At 40.5% G+C, this 18262-nt stretch overlaps 1 protein-coding gene across 2 annotated transcripts in view; it reads left to right on the top strand.

Annotated features, from left to right (window-relative positions):
• The first annotated feature begins 689 nt into the window (after positions 1–689).
• The window catches only part of IPCEF1 (interaction protein for cytohesin exchange factors 1), a 55056-nt gene continuing 37483 nt past the window's right edge, over positions 690–18262 (top strand). Inside the window, exons 1-2 of one of the 2 annotated variants that reach the window (XM_068184650.1) lie at positions 690–742; positions 14088–14138. In XM_068184650.1, coding sequence (XP_068040751.1) covers positions 14115–14138 — 24 coding nt within the window. In that variant the 5' untranslated portion in view covers positions 690–742; positions 14088–14114. The remainder of the gene's footprint in view (positions 743–14087; positions 14139–18262) is intronic. The other variant, XM_068184651.1, reaches the window with a different exon arrangement.

Below are 18262 nucleotides of genomic sequence, written 5' to 3'. Positions count from 1 at the left end.
AATTTTGGTTTACCACTCGGTTAGTTGGAAAGGAAATGTAGTAACTAAAGACGGTTGATTTGAAACTATTAGATCCATATGCTTGTCTGCAGATCCTGCTGTCATCCCTGCTTGGATGGGGTTTCCTGGGACACACCTTGCAGATGACCCAGAAAAACCAAACCGACAGCACTTAGTGTCCCATCTTTCCTTTTGTCCCAAGGGCTCCCTGGCCTTGGTGTGGCTGGGTTCAGGCTCTACCACACCTTGGGGTTCAGGAGTGAGCACTGGGGCCCCCAGGAGACTGGGACTGGAGAGGTGCTCTGAGGAATGTGTTAGTAATAGGCTGAGGCTTCGAGAGTGCCATTTGTCATGGGGACTGTTGCATAATTTCTTCTGTCTCCCACAAGACTCTGCTCAGGAATGTATGAGAGTACATTTTTAAAACCAATTTCCATTTGGGAAACAAACAAAAAAGTATTAAAAATTAGCTGTCTGGGAATATTTCTAATATTTTATTTGCATCTCCTATCCCATTTCCACATCTGGGTTCTAGCATTCACACTTCTGGCAGGCAAGGCTTTTAGCACTTGCTTTGATGTCTGACTTGTGGTTTGTTTAGTCATGGCTTGTAAAAGTGACATAAGTTTCCTCTTGGGCAATTTCAGCATTGCAACTGATTTCTGTAAGAGTTTCCTCTCTGCTTTGCAAGGTGTATGGAGCAGACAGGACAAGTGTGGCTATTCGTCAGAATTCCTTGCTGGTAAGGTTGTGGCTAATTTTTTTTTTTTGCTTAAGTGACAAATACTAGTTATTTCTGTCTAGTCAGATCTATTTTCTTTTTCTTTTTTAAGACAGTATAGTTTTAGCTGATAAGAAACAATGTTCACTTGGTACAATAAAGGAAGTTCACAGGAGCAAGTAGCTGCCTGTTTTTAAAGGCCTGTATAAAAGATTTCATGTTCTCCCATTCTCCTCTCTACTTTGGTTAAAAATGCAAATGGATCACTAAAAAATAATGAAATAATTAGAAAAATATTTGTTGAGTGAGGACAAGGGACAACATGTATATTAATTATTCTCTTCTGGAGAAGTTTAATTCAGTTAAGTTTTGAGATCCATCAAGGGACACGGTGACAATCTATTCACGGCTGTTCATGTAAATTTGATATTTGTGAAGAAAAATGTGTAATATGGAAATTGAATCAATTCCCTTATTGATTTTGGGTTCCTAGAGAAAAACGTGCAAATATAGTGAAGAGAATTTAGGGTGCAATACGGAAGTAGATTTTATTGTGCTGTGGTGACAGCACTGAGCAGAATTATTTCTGTTTTCAATGTGAAAAGAATTTTAGAGTCAATTAGTTTTAATGTTTCTCTCATACACATTAAATTGAATGAGTAAAGACATGTCTAAAGTACTGTGTGAATGGGCTTACCCATGCAAAAGGACAGCTGGAATTAGACTCTCCTGTCCTTTGTGCTGAAACAGAAACCCCAGACTCCTGTCTTTATCTCTGGATTCGAGTTTTCCTCAACAAAATGTGCCTCTGGAGGAAGTGGAGATTAGCATCCAGTTTAATTATTCACTTACCTACTTTCTTTCAACAAGTTCTTTTGAAGTGTAGGGCTCAGTAGTATTGATTGGGTTTCTTGGATGGTTTATTATCCCTGTGCAGGAGCTGTAGTTCAGTTTGGTAGGATTTTCCCATCTGCCAGTTATACCAATATTCAATAGTTTGTGACAATTCAAAAAGGAGAGAGAAATTGTTTTGTGCCTTATGGATTGGCCTTTCTGTAACCTCCCCTATGGTGAAACTTTCTAGATGCAAGAACTGCCTCAGTGGAAAGGAGATTCCCACAGTGCCCCTCTCTTGGTGTTGACTCTGGTGGCAGAGCTGCGCACAATGTGACCAGGTGTAAGTCCTGTGGCATGTGGAGGCTGTGTGCCTCAGGTCAGGCATGCTGAAGCTGTCTGCTTTCAAATCATGCATGACACCAGCATTTCACTTTGCCCAACATGTTGCCTCCCTGCTGTCCCTTTTCCATCACAGGGTGGTGGAAGGCTGCTTCACCTTATAAATAACAAGAGCTATTAATGCCAGGCTGCTAATGTTCACATGAACTTTGGGTTCTAGCTGTTTGCTACTTGTCCCCATGCATACTGGGAGACCTGCTGTCTTGCAGGGCTGTCTAGTTGCCAGAACACAACATTTGCTTCTCACTTCTTTGAGTGTATTTCCTTGTAGGTGCAGCAGCTGGGTGCTGCCTGCTTAGCATGGCAGGCTCTCCACCAGCCCTGTGCAGTCCCTGCAAGGTGCTGGAGGAAAGCATCAAGCCAATACAGGTTGAAGGGCTTCCTCATTTTTTTAAGATTCTCTGTTTTGTCCTTGTTGATTTCAGATGTTTCCCCTTGCCCCACCCTTACACACTCCCCCGTGATCTCTCTAAAATAATACTGACTTGCTTGTGGGTTAGTGGGACAGGGTCTGCTGTGGATAAAGACACAGCTGCAGGGCACTGTACAGACAACAGTATTGTGCACTCACTTGATTAAATGGCATGGATTTGCAGCCTGCTGCTCACCAGCTTGTCATGGGGGGATCCTAGGAGATTTTCAGTTGCTGTTGGAGCCTGTGGTAGGAGCAGTAGCCAAGGAAAGGGCTGTCACTGCATGACATGCTGAATAGTTTCACTGTTCTGTGCTCAGAACTCTCTTCAAGGAGTCACTTGACCCCCTGTTAGCTCATGAGGGCTCTTTACAGACCAGTGTAGCTAGTACTGGTTTCATGTCTGGAAAAGGTGTCCTTCCTGATGCGTCACTTAGTGCTGATAAAATCATACTGAGTGTTGCACCATCACTAGACAGGGAGATGGGCACAGAGGTAATGTTGCATGTGAAACTATACCTATTACCCCTTTCTGCCTCAGTTCCTTCTTGCCCGAAGGAGAGACAAGTTTTTTTCTCTTAAGAATTTCTCTGTAAAGCAGAATATGCAGTTACAGACACAGCTCATCAAAGTGTGTGCACTGCGTTTATGCCTTAGCGACATGCATTTCTAAAAATATTTCCCTTTTGCAGCCTCCTCTACTCTTTAATTGCTCACTTTTCTTTCCTATCATCAAGTTACAGTCTGGCTGTCCTCCAGTGTCTGTTTCTTTTGCTTTTGCTATGGGGCATCTCTGACATGAATCCTGTGAATAGGCTGTGTCTGTCCTCCTCCAGCTCTATCCCCCGCCTCTGGCTTAGCTGAGTCATGCTTTCCCTGTGCTTATACTTTCAGTTGTCCCCATTTTCTTGTGTCCTTTCTCTCCAAACAGCTCTCGTGGGCTGCTTCTAGAGGTGGAAGAAAAAAAAAAGCAACATAATGACACGGCCTTGACTCACCTACTACTTCTTTAACTGCTTCGTTTGTGGATATGGCTTCCTCATCAGGGCAGAGCTCATCTTCCTTTGACTTCTCTACCTGCTTTTCTCCAAAACCTCCTCTAGTCTTTTTCTCAGTTAGCATGTTCTTATTTCTTCTATTGACTGCAATCAATGAACAAAATCCTGTCCACTCTGCCTTCATTTATCCTGGCTTTTTATCTGAAAATCTCTTCTTAAAACCTTCCATCTGTGATTCTATCTGCCAATGGTTCTCCATCTGTTTTCTGATAACACATGCAAAATATCTTTCAGAAGGTCCTGATATACCTCAACATGCTGTTTATGATCTAATCTCTACTGTACTCTGATCCATTCCTCTGCACATTTTGCCCAAGTGATTTGATTCACAAACATCCTCCTATGAAGGACAGATCTAATCCTAAACACTTTTTTTTTTGTTTGGTTGTGTTTTTCTGTTTTGTTTTTGGTTTTTTTTTCCTTTTTTTCAACAAATGTAGTGTTTGGCCTGTCTCTCTGGTATGTCATGGCTCAGCCTCTAGTTGAATCCAGCCAGCATGATCATCTTCTACCTTTCCTAAGTCATACTTGCTCATTGCTGGCAACGATATCATACTGATAATGCTATCATAGTCCAAGAACTTCCTTTAGTTCTTTGTTCTTGTTTCCCAGCTATTGGTTAAATTTCACATAACTTTCAAATGCCTTCACTCTCCATACACAGAAATATGCTCTTATCCAAGTGTCATTATCTAATGTCACTTTTACTGAAATCTGCTATTATCTGGCCTTGACAAAAGTAATTTCATCACCTCATATCAGTTCAGAAACTCACTGCAAGGGTAGTTTTCCTACTCTGGTTCATCGGTGAATCTCTTATTTATTTATACTTCTGAGCAGCATTAAACATATAGAGCCTAAACTCTCATTTTGAACTCCCTGGGATCCTTCACTCCCTGGGATCCCTTCCTTAGTTTTACAAGCATTTGAATGTATACTATCTCATTATTTTTCAAAAGCCTTGCTCTGGTGCTAACACAAACCTTCTACAATGCCTGTCCTCAGGCTTACTGAGACTCAAAATATGATCCTGGTGGTTGTTGTCCTGCTGTTATCTTGAAGTCCGTCTGATTCCTGCCGACGTCCTCCTGCTGTATCTTGTCTTGAACCTGCCAGGAGCTGTTGTCTTTTCTTCCCTGATCCTACAGTGCACACAGTCCATTGTAATGGAAGCAAGCATACTGCAATCCCTGTTGCTAACACTTCAGAGAAGTTTCTTCAAACTATATTTTGTGTGGTAATGCTGTGAATCACTTGACATATTTCTCTGCTTTTTTACATTGTGTAGCTGTTTTGTTATCCTTGTTCCTTCTTGCAAGGTCTCAAGAGAGCTCATGCTCCTGTTCTGTGGTGCATCCAAGTCTACTAGGTTCTTCTGGGAGCAGCTCATGGGTACAAGCAGCATCAAAATACCGTACCAGCTGAGTCATATTAATTGTGCTTATTTTCTCTTAATCTAAAGCAAGGACAACTTCTAGGCAATTCAGTTTGCCTTAAAGCTCCTTCGTAGTTAATGTGTCTCAGCTAATGCACGGTAATTTGCTTATTGTCTGAGCTTTCTGCAGCTCCCTAATAGAGTCTTTAAATGATTTGTGTGGATCTTACAAAGTACAAGAAAAAAGGAGATGATGTCAAATTGTCAAATTTTCTGTGTGAAGATGTTTATATTTAGTAAGATGCAGCATTTCCCAAATTGGTTGTTTAACATCTCTACAGATATGAGCAAAATAGGGAGGGAAGGGAAGAGAGCTGAAATGGAGAACCAGAAATTATCACTATTTATTTATTTACTAGGAATTTAGTTAACTGGATTTTTTTTTTCCCAGTTGTGTTTTTTGTATCGTGTCTCTGCCTGGGGTCTTGCAGGTTTTGCCCGAGTGCTACCAGCACACTTAAAGCAATGCAGAGATGAAGATTGAATCCGTATTCTAAATTGCCATGTAGTACACATCACTGCAGGAGTAAGCAAGACCCTCCAGCAATTCTCTGTGTTCTGGATGTGCTGTCTGTACCTGGCACACACTTCACTTCCAAATGAAGAGCAAATGAAATGCAAAGATGTGTTGTAAAGATAAAATCCTAGAAACACAGTGAAATTGCACAGAGCAATTTAACTATGGTCTTGGGTTCCTAACCCACAGAAAAGACTTGGTCTTGTGCTGGTTGGTTGCTGAGGCTTTTTCCAGTTCCTCCACTTCAGTGATTTCTGATCAGATAGACTTCCAGGTGGTGGTTGTCTTCTGGCCTGTTTTTCTTCTGATGGAAAGCTTGGTACAGCTTCAGAGACAGCTGCTCAGCATGTGGAGATATGTTATTCCTAATTTTGGGTCATAATATAACTTTATACTATGTCAGATGATATTTTATTTGGGTTCTATACTGCTGCCTGTAGATGTGCAATGACAGTGGGTGCTCAGTTGGAGTCCACAGCTTTCCGCTGCTGCTGCTTCCTCCTCTTTTGCTTTTAAGGATGTGACAAAGTAGGAACATGTTGGTTGCACATGCAACACATTATAAAATGCACTGAAAACTCGACTGACATCCAGTTTGAGCTGTTCAGCCTTCTGACCTGACTCTGGGGAATTTTAGCCTTGGCTACCTTGAATTCGATATTTTCAGCATTCTTTCATCCTTTCCCTGTGGTCAGGTGTTCTTTTCCTGCTAAGAACTGGGGCTTAAATTCTGGAGTGGCACACATTTAGTAAAAAAACAACACAAGCGTATTGAAAGTGAGTCCTCTGAAGTGGTTTGGAATAGCTTGCATTTTTTTCATACTCATTGATCTCAGTAAATCACAGACTGATGGTCAAAAGCATGTCCAGTTTATGAAAAGTAGATTTCTTGTACCAAGCTTCTTATGAATTTGGATGAATTTTATATTATTACTTAATTGTATATAAGTTATAAAATTGAAATTTAAGGACAGTAATATAATTTGAAAGATAAGTATTTTCAATCAGAACATACTTAACTTTGGAAATCATATTGTTATTGATATAAATTAGAGCTCTGCTGCAATGGGAAATACCAAATGTGGGGTTGCTTTTCTTCAAGCATTTACCTCTCATGTATTAATTTTACTGCCATGGGCGTTCTGTTGCCAATGAGAGGAAAACTGAAGTAAGAAGTTAAAATAATTTATTTAAAGAGGATCATAGAAATAAGAGTAACTATTGAGGCTGCAATTACTATGAGATGTACAAATTGGTGATAATACTAATTTTATATTGTCTTATTTTTTCATGACTGAGAAGTCAAGAATTTATTTTGACTATTTGCTTTTCCTCTATAAAGCTTCAAAATACATGTATAATAAGAAGTACGAAAAAATGGAGGTGCTCTATATTGAAATACACTCTTTTAAATATAAAAGAACATTAAAAGCTGGGAATATTTTAGAAGAAAAACAGAGAAGAGAGGAAGTTGCTCCTTAGAAGAAAAATAATACATACAGATTTACTTTGTGTAGACTGTTGTGAGAACCATAGGATGGTGGAACATAAGTACAAAAGTTTGGTGAAATACAGCTTATGACATAAAAGAAAATCCAGATCTTCTGGGAAAACTTTGAAATTGTTCCTGTGAAAGAAGAAGTTCAGTTTTTAGTTCTATGTAAGTAATTTTAACATATGGGTTTCTCCTTTAGAAAAAGGCTCACGGTTTCATTTCAGATTTTACTACAGGAAAGGAGTACAGAAAAGTGTTCATTTCTGTAAGATTCAAGAAGCAAGTGTCTGATGTAGTCAGATCTGCATTTGCAGGAGCAGCAAATAGTTCTGTCTAATGATTTATTTATTTGTGCAGATGTTCTGGAAAAAGCTATGGTATTTAAGAAACAAAAATCAGTAAACCCTGAATGCCTACAGGCGCTGAAGGCTGAAGAAAAGTACTGCAGTGGTCATTTGCATGCAACCATCATTTGCAGCCATTCATAGGGGTTTTTTAAAGCTTTATTGCTGCTCTCAGGGCCAACCAGCTTGTTATGCTACCCACCTTAGACAAGACCCCCTTTTCACACTGGTGAGGGTCTGTATTCTAGCAGATGTTACTTACTGTGCTCTTTTTGTGTGGTGAAGAGGCTTTTTTCTCTTGCTTATGGCAAATGTAAGTCAAAGTAAATATGGCTAGTAGCAACTAAATATGAGAATTCATCTGTTTAAAAGAAACACAAATCTACTGCTGAAACAGTCTAGAAGCTACTTGAAACAGTCTATCAAGCTACTTGATAATTAAACTGGATTTCTGGGAAAAATATTTCTATGAGTACCTTCTCATCATATCTTTGAGCTTTCATCCTAGAGATGATTTTTTCTGCTTTTCAGCAGTCCATCTCTGGTCTAACTTAGACATACTGAGAGCAGCATTTGGCTCCCAGTTGCCTGCCCAGCTCACTGGCCTGCCTGTCCTAGACCTTGGAGAAATCCTATGCTATATATTAGCACAAGGATGTTGAATGGAGGAATGAGTTCTGGCTGAATTTCTCTAGAGAAGCTGTGATGTCAGCAGTCCAGTTTTCTCCATTCTCTTATTCCTAGGGAAATGCCTTTCAGCCACATGAAAAAGGAGGCCACTTGCAAGTCTGTATGGCTCAGCAGATTACACTGTGAGCAGAAGCAGTTCCACCTTCCTTTGGTGAAACTTGCCAGGGCAGTTTATCCTTGCTATGCCTCTCCCCACTGGGATGGCCTTATTGCAGAGGTGATGTTTGAGTGTAGCACATGTATTTGCTGTGCTCTGATGTGTGGGAGGAAGATAAACTCTTCATTGCTCCTGATCTTTTAATGAAGAGCCAGACAGGACTCTCGAGACTTCAGTTTCTTGAGAACTTTATGAATGCGGAGTGGAATTCTTTGATGGAAGAAGCAACAAGTCCTCCAGATATTTCTCACCTATTTCATCCTCATACTTATCAACATAATGATTTTGCTTTGATTGTTAAAATCTGTTCTCTTGAGATTTCCCTAGAAGTGTGAATGCTTTTGTATAGTGTTGTTGATACGAGTCTTTCCTTGGTAGAAGAAACAAGTCTTACATCTAAGCTTCAGAAAGTGCAAAGAGTAACAATTTTTGCTGGCCTCTTGTTCTCAAATGCAGGAGTTGAAAGCATGCTCCTGCAATTTTTAACTTCCATTGGATGCATTAACCTCCTGCAATGCAAAAGTTCTGAATAACTGCCTTCCAGTGAGGATGTTTCAGGTTGTTGTCACTGCAATAATCCAAATTTGCAAGTAGAGCAGCAGTTCTGTACCTCTGTGCTAGGGTGAGTCATGCCCTTGTTCTCTCTTTATGTACTGGACCTTGCAGTGTTCCCTCAAAACTGTCTTTGCTGAGCAGCTGATCAGAAAAAAGAGAGGAGGGGATGATGGTTCCTCTCTCCTCATCTGTGTCTTTTGACAAGGGACTTGCTTCAAGAGAAACCCCTTAGATTGTTGTCTCAGGAGGGTCTATAGGCTTTTACTTTTTTCCCCTTACTCCCTTCTGTGTTTCACCTTCTGGACTAGCAAAAACCTGTGCATCTTCGGAGGAGAGCAGAACATCAGGGAAGTGCTTCTTTATCCCTGGAGTGTTCCCTTAGCCTTTCAGCACACTAACTCTTCATCCAGTTTTGCAGAAAGCTTATCTTTGCCCGCTTTCATTGTCTGCCACAGCAAAAGCAAAAAGCCAGCTAGGAGGCAGTAGAAATCGAAGCATTGTACTCAACTTTTCTGCAGACTCTTCCTTGGCCTTCAAGCATAGCAGCACTAGGAGTCAGTTCAACACTACAAGGAATGTGGGGCAGACACACTTCATTAAGGATGCCATTTTGTTTTCTCATTTTAGTCTGTGAGGCCATAGGGGCGGCTAAAGCATGTCTTCCTTTTGCTGAACTTCCTCTTTCTTTCCAGCCCCTCTTCTCCTGAAGGCAGAGAGTATTGACTCCTTCAACTGCTTGCTCAGAGTTGTCAGCACATTTAACCTGCTGCCCTTGGGCTTCCCAGCTGGGCTGACAGGACCTGGCCATGATCCAAGCAGGGCGATGTCTACAAACCCTTTCTGTCTCCAACACAGGAGCAGTGAACTTTGTTCCAGTTTTTCCTGGCCTTCTCCCAAACAGAGTCAGAAGTCATCTTTTTGAATTGCTTTCACATGAGGGGATGGAGTAATTCCAAATGCATTTGGAAACAATGTTATAACCAATGCTATTATAAAATATAAATATATTCAATACGAAAAATGCAGTTTCTTGCTGCTAAGCCCTTGAAAAGAGCCCTTTGGTCTTTTCAAAGTGTAATGCTTATTCAAAAGGTTAAAGTTATCCATTGTGGCCAAAGCTGAATGTATACTCTAAGAATTATATCTTCTGACTATATTTGCATAGACTTGCTCTTTCTGATGCCAATGGTGAACCTGTAGTTTCATCTATAATTGGAAACATGAGGTCATGGGGACCAAAGTGGGTGGAACAACTTTATCCAGGATGGGAACAGGTCCATGAACTTTTGTGAAAATTATCTTAGTGTCTATTTGTCATTGCCCTGAGGCAAAGTACCACCTTAATGTCTATCTTCCCTGGTGAGCCTGTATGTGAGAGAAAATCTGCAGGCCAAGAAACTCCTTGTACAAGTTAGACAGTCAATTTAGATAGCTGATTAACCAGTTAAGTACCTGACTAGAGATGACTAATTAGTGGTTAATGGTAAGGTTCTGTCAGATTAAATTGATCTCCAGTAAGCCTAAGGACAATTAAGAGCTTGCAATCACTGTGATAATTTTCCCCCTGCATTGTTGCAAGGACCCCAGTTGGAGGTAAGGTGATAATTTAGGACTATTATGTAAGGCTGTCTCCTTGACACAGGACAGTGCTTCAAGCGCTGCTGTAAATTGGGACAATGTTATTCCTAATGTCTGGTGAAATTTGTGATTAAGTAATCATTGATTTTTGGGGGGGAAACTTTTGTAGCACTCTCACTAGTTTCATATCACCTGTCAATTCATTGCCCATTGAAGCGCAGATTGTTGCAGGCAGCCAAATAAACAGAAAACGAGCACAGGGGTTAAAGCTCTGACCAGTGTGAGAAATGTAAACAGAAGGCTCAGAGCTTATTTTCCAGGTTATCTACAGCCCTGGCTTGGTGCTTGGTAAAATTTTCTTTTGGAGTAGTCTGTGTCGATGCTACCTGAACAGGAACTTAGCTATGAACATTTTGGGTGCTTCTGTGACACAAATAGTCTGAGTCATGTTGCATATATCAAATATTTTTCTCATAAGCAGGAAGGCATATGTCCACTCTGAATGTCATCTGAGAGATGCCTGCAAGGCATGTCTGGCAGGCTTATGCCATGATCATTGCAGATTGACATACTCGCTGTAGCTTGTAATTGGCAAGAGACAGCATAAGGCCTTGTGGATTTTGATTTTCCCGAGAGGAATATTACGAATGAACTAAGATTGATTTTTGCAATTAGAGTAATTAGAACCTCAGTGTTCTCTTTTTTGCCCCCTTTTTTCCATCCTTTCAAATTACATTTGTTCTTTATAGAGATATTTCTATATATTTTAGGAGAGAAGATGAGTCAAATAGACTACCTCTATCTATTATTGCAAGATATTTCTTATATCTTATATCTTATTCCTGTCACATTTCCATGTTTGTTGCATCAGCTTATTGCTCACATAGGTACTTGATTATTACTCTTCTTGAAAAAGCAAGGGTGAAGTGAGACTAATAAAACTATGCACACAGATATTTAATGTTCAGTTGTTAAATCAAAATAAAAAGAGCCCTCAAGAACTTGATTTAGAAATCTTCTGAAACCACATTTGACATTGTATTCAATTCAGACTGAAATAAAAACAGGTGGTTCAGATAACTTCTAGAAATCCAAAGAAATACAGATATGATTTACAAACTGATAATATAAATCCATCCTTTTTGCTTTTATTGAGTACACCCATTGCAGTTTAGCCTCCAGAAAATGAGAGATTCAAGTTTGTTTTACTGTTTCTGAAGCCATCTGAAGTGGGAGAGGGTTTACTGTGTTTAATTTTCTCTCTTTGATTTTTCCCACATTTTAATTTTAGCAAATTGAGCATCCATTACAACAGACTGCAATCCTGTTGCAAGTCTTCCATGTGGGTACCTTAATCCGTAGGCTGGAGGGTTTTCCTCTCCTTCTGTTCCTAGAATTTATCTTGTTGCAAGTGGAGAGATTTAGGAAGAGGGCTAGAATCCCACACCCACCTTTTGGGGTGACATCCCTCTTGAAATTCCATGTCCACCTAAGTCAGGACAAGGATACACACAGGTCTTCAGGTTGTAACACCGCACTGCGAGTGCTGCGAAATGGGCTGAGCCTTCTCTTGCTGCAGCCATTCCAGCTAGGAGTCAGGACACCTTCCTGATGGTATGATCTGAAGGCTTGTCTCTTACTAGCCTCTCACTGACTTGCAAAGCTCCTGAGCTCAGGTGTAGCTTTCATGGCCTGGGAAGCCTTTCTGTTGGCCAAGCTGCCAGCCCTGAGCACGGTCCTGGGCTGCCATGGTGTCACCACTACCAGCACACAGAGGGAAAAGTGAGGGCACTGCCCACCATGAGATCCCAGCTGCAGCCTGTGTGAGGGGCTTATTGAGGGGCAAGGGGCTGTGGTTCCCGGAGACAGCCCCGGCATAGTCATGCTGGGCCATCCAGTAAGGTGGACATTGGTTGGCTCTTGGTGAGTGGCTGCATTTATCCAGCTCCTCCTAATTCACCTGGCTATTTAGATAGTTTTCCCACAGTTCACCTGCACAAAATTGAAAGGAATCACTTATTTTGCTCTAGTCCAGAGATAAGAATGTTATGCCCTTCTGAAATGTTAGTTTTGAAACAGTTGGGTACACTTGAGTGGATAAAAAAAAACCATAATGCCTTTTCACAGAGTAACTCATCTCACTCAGGTTGGGCTTTCTTGGGAGAAACAAACTCAGGTTAAGTGTCTAAGAGTTATTTCTGCAGTGACTGTGTGATTTTTTGAGTATCTTTCATTACACAGGGAACAATAAATTATGTTATTTAGCTAGAATGGGACAGAAGTCAATGCTGCTTTTGAACACTGGGTGCTGGCTCAAAACTGCTTAGTTTCTGGAAACTAAACAAATGTTTGAGTTAAAGTCACTGAGAAGGGTTAGCTGAAATGCATTTCAACTCCTTTGGCACAAAGCACACAGGAGGAAACATTGCCTTGCCAGTTAACTAATGCTTCTCCCCTTGCTCCTGGTACTGTGTCATTCAAAGCTGTGCAGTTCCTCCCCAAATCCAAGGCACACATGAAATTAAGAAATGACAGGAAAAAGGCCACGTCACAATAATTACTGTGATATGGTCTGTTATTCCCTTTCTTTCTTGCTCTGTATTTGAGGATCAATGTTAATTTACTTGTATAACTCAAGGTGTTTCCTCTGCTTGTTTGTACTAGCTATAATTTCTAAACATCCTTGAAATTATTGGCCATAACATCTCTCCTCATCATGATATTACTTCAACTTGAGCTACTTATAGAAAGTGCTTCTTTCTACTTTGGAACAGAAACGGCTGGGAGCCAGAAAAATATGTATTTGTTTGCCTTTCTATTTTTGGTTTGAAATTGCTGGAAGCCAGTAGGTGGGTTTTTATATTCTTTTTTAAGATTTTATTTTCAAACTAAGACAAATATTATGTACGAGGAGTGGCACATATTTTAAATAACTGGTTCTAGTTAACAGGAAAATGTTCTTGTTAGATATTCTTCTGAAGTGCGGCTCTATTTCTGGAAATCTTTTCTTGCTTGCTTCAGCCAAGTTTTGTATCCTCTTCCATTTTCCTCCATGATTCTTTCACATGCAGAGGGGTGATTTTTTTAGGAACTTTGCTGGCACTAAAACATTGGTATTCATTCATCTTGTACACTGCACCGATTCCTCACCTGCCCATTCTACCAACCAAAGGAAAATCACGCAGGGAGCTGACAACTGCTTGTGTTAACCAAATGAAATCACCTCATCTGCCACCTAAAAGGATACCTACTAACCTGGTGTCTTTGGAAAATCCAGTGTCTGCTGTTGGACCACACATATTTTGGTCTCCAGAAAGGAAAATTTCAACCCATTATAAAATGAGTAGTATGGTATGAGGTCTCATCCCATTCAGGAGAACCAAAAGGTTATTTAATTTTTATTCCCAGAAAATACTGGGAATTACTTACCTAAAGCAGGAACCCAGATCCTATAGATTTCTTTCAGACTAAAGACCAAAATGAACAAAAAAATCCACTCCCAATTTTATTTATTTATTCTCTCTTGCATTTCCTTCTAAAACCCCAAAAACCTCCAATCCCACGGATCTCCAAAACCTGTCACAACCAAGCAAAAAGCAACCCTCTGGCCACATCCATTAGCTTTGTTCTGTTTATTTCATAAAAATAAGCTTGAATACTTCTGAGTTAATGTTACTTACTGGTTATTGATTTCTAAATCGGTAAAATCAGTTCACATAACATAGGATTGTCTTTGGAATTTTTTTTTTTTTTAGGGATTGGGAGAAGTTGGAGGGTAGAGTTAGAAGGACAAAATATTTGAAAGCATTTTTTTACTCTACTGTCAAGACTTATGTTATATGAAAATGTAATACAGAGCTTAAGTACACAAAATTTTCTCTTTTAACAGTTTTTCCGTTGAGCTTTGAAACCATTCATGGAAGCTGATGGCAATATTCTTGTAAGTATAATTGAAGCTATGCCAGAGTTATTGATCACCTGAAGAGGTCATATGTTGGGGTTATATCCTTGTAGTCACAAAGACCATGAACAGCATAAAAGAATAGCACATGTGAACAGCATCTTTCTTGTGGGTCAGCCCAAGCAGAGAGGTTGCCCCAGTTCTGCTGTAAGGATAAAATTAAATCTACTGCACATGCCTGATGCTAGGGGTGCCCTCACTTCCAAATCCTACCCCTCAATGCATGAGATAATTGTAACCTAAGATGCATGAGCTTAGCAAAGGATTTTCTTAGCCACACAGTCTAACACTTGGGAAGCTTAAAAATACAGCTCTGTGGAATATAACTGTTGATCACAGCTGCCTTAGGTGGCTTCTCAGACTCATGCCTTGTGAGTCAAACTTCATGAGACATGAAGCCTGTTTTTTAGTATCAGCCCAATGCCCCTGCTTTTCCATGTAGACTTTTTTTTCTCTTTCCCCTGAAACAGCCTTATGTACCTATTTCACCCCATTTTTATTCTTGAGGAGTTTGCAGGCTACCCGTGACCCAGGACTCCTGGAGTCTTTGACGCAGCTGCCTCTGACTAGAAAGGGTCAAGAGTCCTTTAACTGGTGTTTGGGAGGGATCTGCCCTGATAGCAGCCAACAGAGCCATCAGTTTGTGCAGCTGGGTGTGAAGAAGGAGTGAAATAAGGGGGCCTCCACTGAAACTGTGGGGCTGTAGCAGTCTTAGACATGGTGGTAACAAGGCAGCTTCCCCAGAAGGTGTAGGAACAGCTGTCCCTCCTAGGGCAGAGGTTTCCACACAGAGAGGCTGCAGCTCTCCAAGTCTCAGACTTCAGGGGGTGTCAGGAAACTCTCCCTGAGGCCAAGGGCAATGTCTCTCGGCCCTGCAGGCCATCTTGGAGGAGCTGTGCTGGGAAGTGGAGGAGGTTTGGGAGGAATTGTGCAAACTGTGCAGCATCAGAGAAAGTGGAAGGGAGAGAGATAGGGTTTTCTCTGAGACAAAACAGTGTGAAGACCACCAGTCCCCACCTGCAATGGAGAAGCAGACAGTGTCTTTGCCCTCTATCAAAGAAAGAAAAACCTCTGGAGAATTGGAAGAATGGAAGTTGATGACTTCTTATATAAAGAGGAAGTTCCCACCTCATCTAAGAACAGGTTGACCTCATAATTGAAGAGGAGCCAGATTTACAGTCACCTGACTGTAAACCATGCATGTCTACCAGGAAGAAAAGGTGAGACCCTGCCGTGTGTGACTCTCTGCTGCAAGGGACAAAGGACCCATCCATAGGCCTGACCAACCATCCAGAGATGTTTGCTGCCTTGGAGAGGGCAGGATCCAGGATGTTGTGCAGAGACTACCAAAGCCTGTCCAGGCCTCTGACTTCTATCCCCTGTTGTTATTCCATTTGAGCAGAAATGGTACTGCTAGGGGAAACCAGTATATGCTGGAGGCCGTAGAGCTGGAAAGTAGCTTTGCAGAGAACGGCCTGGGAATCTTGGTGGACATCATGAGCCAAAAAATGCCCATGCTGCAAAGAAGGTAAATGGTACCATTGGCTACATCAGACAAAGTATTGCCAGCAAATCAAGGGAGGTCATAATTTATTCAGTGCTGCTGAGGCCACCCCTGGAATGACTTCTCAGTATAAGAAACACATGATATACTGAAGAAGCCCAATGAAAGGTTAGAAGAATAATTAAGGGACTGTAGCATCTAAGATATGAGGAAAGACTAAGTGAACTGGGACTGTTTAGCTTGGAAAACAGGCTCAGGGAGACTCTTATCCATGTGCATAAATAGCTGAAGGGAGGATGCAAAGAAGAGGACATGGTTTAATGGCCAACATGGTGGTGGTGCTAAGTTGATGGTTGGACTTGATGATTTTAAAGGTCTATTCCAACCTTAACGATTCTATAATTCTTTTAAGTAGTACCCAATGGCAGGACTAGAAGTGATGCACACCGACTAAAACACAGGAGGTTCCCTCTGAAGTGCAGGAAACCTTTTTTACTGTGAGGATAACTGGGCACTGTCACAGGTTGCCCAGAGAGAGTGGGGTGTCTCCATTATTGGTGAAATGCAAAAGCCATCTGGAAATGGACCTGGAAAACCAGTTGCAGGTGGAGAGTGGGCTTAGATGACCTCCTGAAATCCCTTCAGTCTTAATCATACTGTGATTCTGTTGGAAAAAAAAAAGGACATCTGGACTGACAGAAACCTCTGCTGAAGTTGTCACTTCTCTCATATGTTTTCACTCATCACTGGAGCCTGCCTGGCACAGAAGTGGCAATGAACAATGCAGAGTTGTACAGGTTCCTTTGCAACTCACTCATGGTGTGTTTGCCAAGTGGAGGAGTAGTAGATAGCAAGTTTGAAGTCTGTGTTGTTCTGCAGGATCACTAGCTCATCCTGTTCAGTCCTTAGCAAACCAAATACTACCCAAATAATTAAAACCTACTCTCTATTGCCAGTCTTGCACAAAAGAGTATGTTTAGCAGTTATCCCAGAGCTTTCTGAGAACTATTGCTCTCAGATTTCCCTTGGTAAGAAGAAATAGAAATACATCTGATGTTCTTGGCTTGTTTTTCAGTTGAATGTATGATAATGAAGTAAATCATTCCCCATTAGGAAATTGAAAATTATAGAAAAATATCCACCATTTTTAAAAGCAAAATAATGACATTTGGTTTAATTTCAGATTGTTCCAGTGGCTATGTCTGCTAGTTACAGTACATTCACATCTGAAACTTCTGCTATACCCTTCAATTTGTTGGTAACAACTGTGCCCTACACAGTTTTCTCTTTGTTCTGCGCTGGTAAGAGTCTCTAGAAGAGTGAAACTTAAAAGTATCTCTTAATCAATATTCACCCAGATCCACTAATAAAAAAGATGATTGACTTTTTTTATATAAGAGTTTTCAGTGAAGGAAACTTTAATTCACTTCTTGAAAAAAGGTTTGCCACTGGAGACTTGCTAATGTGTTGTATTCTCATGGAAAATGGAATCCAAACTGTGATGGTGAGGCATTTAATGAATTTTGTGGTAGATTCATTTAAATATAAGTTTTCTATTGGTTTAAGATGAAAACAACGTTACTGAAAACCGTTTGTTTATTTCATAAAGTATCTATCTGACTCCAAACACTGTGCTTTGGAGAAAGAGGTTGTTTTTATTTGTTTATAGATCAACAAAATTTGAGAAGGCAATTTTGTGAATCATGCTGCATTTTATTGCTGCATTTGGGGATAGGAACTTTCTCTTGTGTGGAGCAGAACACATATTTTTTTATAGGATGAAGCTGGTTTTCTGAACAGCACTAAAACATAACCAGAAGATGCAGAATTCCAGACTTAGTGCTACTTTGTTGAAAATTTACCTCAATTTTCAGGAATACTTGGAAAGATAATGAAAAATGTATCTTAACTTAAAAAAATTAATTCATCTGTTATTTTGTTGGAGATTTACCACTGATTTTATCCAGACAAACTAAATACAGTTCTGGCTGTAGAGAAACTTCTCTTCCTTCCACCATTAATTTCCCAACTCCTCCCACAATATATGAAGAAGAGAGGGTTGGTTTATCACCCCTATCAACTTGCAGAAGGATACCATCATTGCTGCGAATAATACACATAAATTTGTAAATTATTTTAGCTAGCCCAGGCTCTTACTAGGTGATCAGTTTTTGTCTCAGTCTGACATAAAGTGGGCCCCAAGGATGTCTTACATAACATGGGCATTAGCTCTTTCCTGACACATGAGCAATAGACCATGATATTTTTCTTTAGATCATCAACAAAGTTAGTGGAAAGATTGCTTCCTCCTCAGTTATGTAGAGAGAGCCACATCCTGTCTCAGTATCGCTCTTCTTTTTTATGACTTCATATTGGTTAGAGATGAAATGACCCCAATATAGTGCCATGGCAAAGATGTGCTGTCGCTTTACTACTCAGTTTTTGGGCCAGGAGACCTGATTTATAATTGTTTTTCTTAATATAATTTTGGATAGCTCTGAAGGAAAGCAATTAGTTTGTGTGACCCATTGATTCCCTGAGGTCATATATTATTTCCATGTGTCTTAAATAGGGCATAAGTTTCTTTGGAGTGAAGACA

Source organism: Anomalospiza imberbis, chromosome 3 (genome assembly GCF_031753505.1).
Source record: "Anomalospiza imberbis isolate Cuckoo-Finch-1a 21T00152 chromosome 3, ASM3175350v1, whole genome shotgun sequence".
Lineage (NCBI taxonomy): Eukaryota > Metazoa > Chordata > Aves > Passeriformes > Viduidae > Anomalospiza > Anomalospiza imberbis.
The sequence above is the reverse complement of the archived record's forward strand: the minus strand, read 5'-3'. Positions and strand labels throughout refer to the sequence as shown.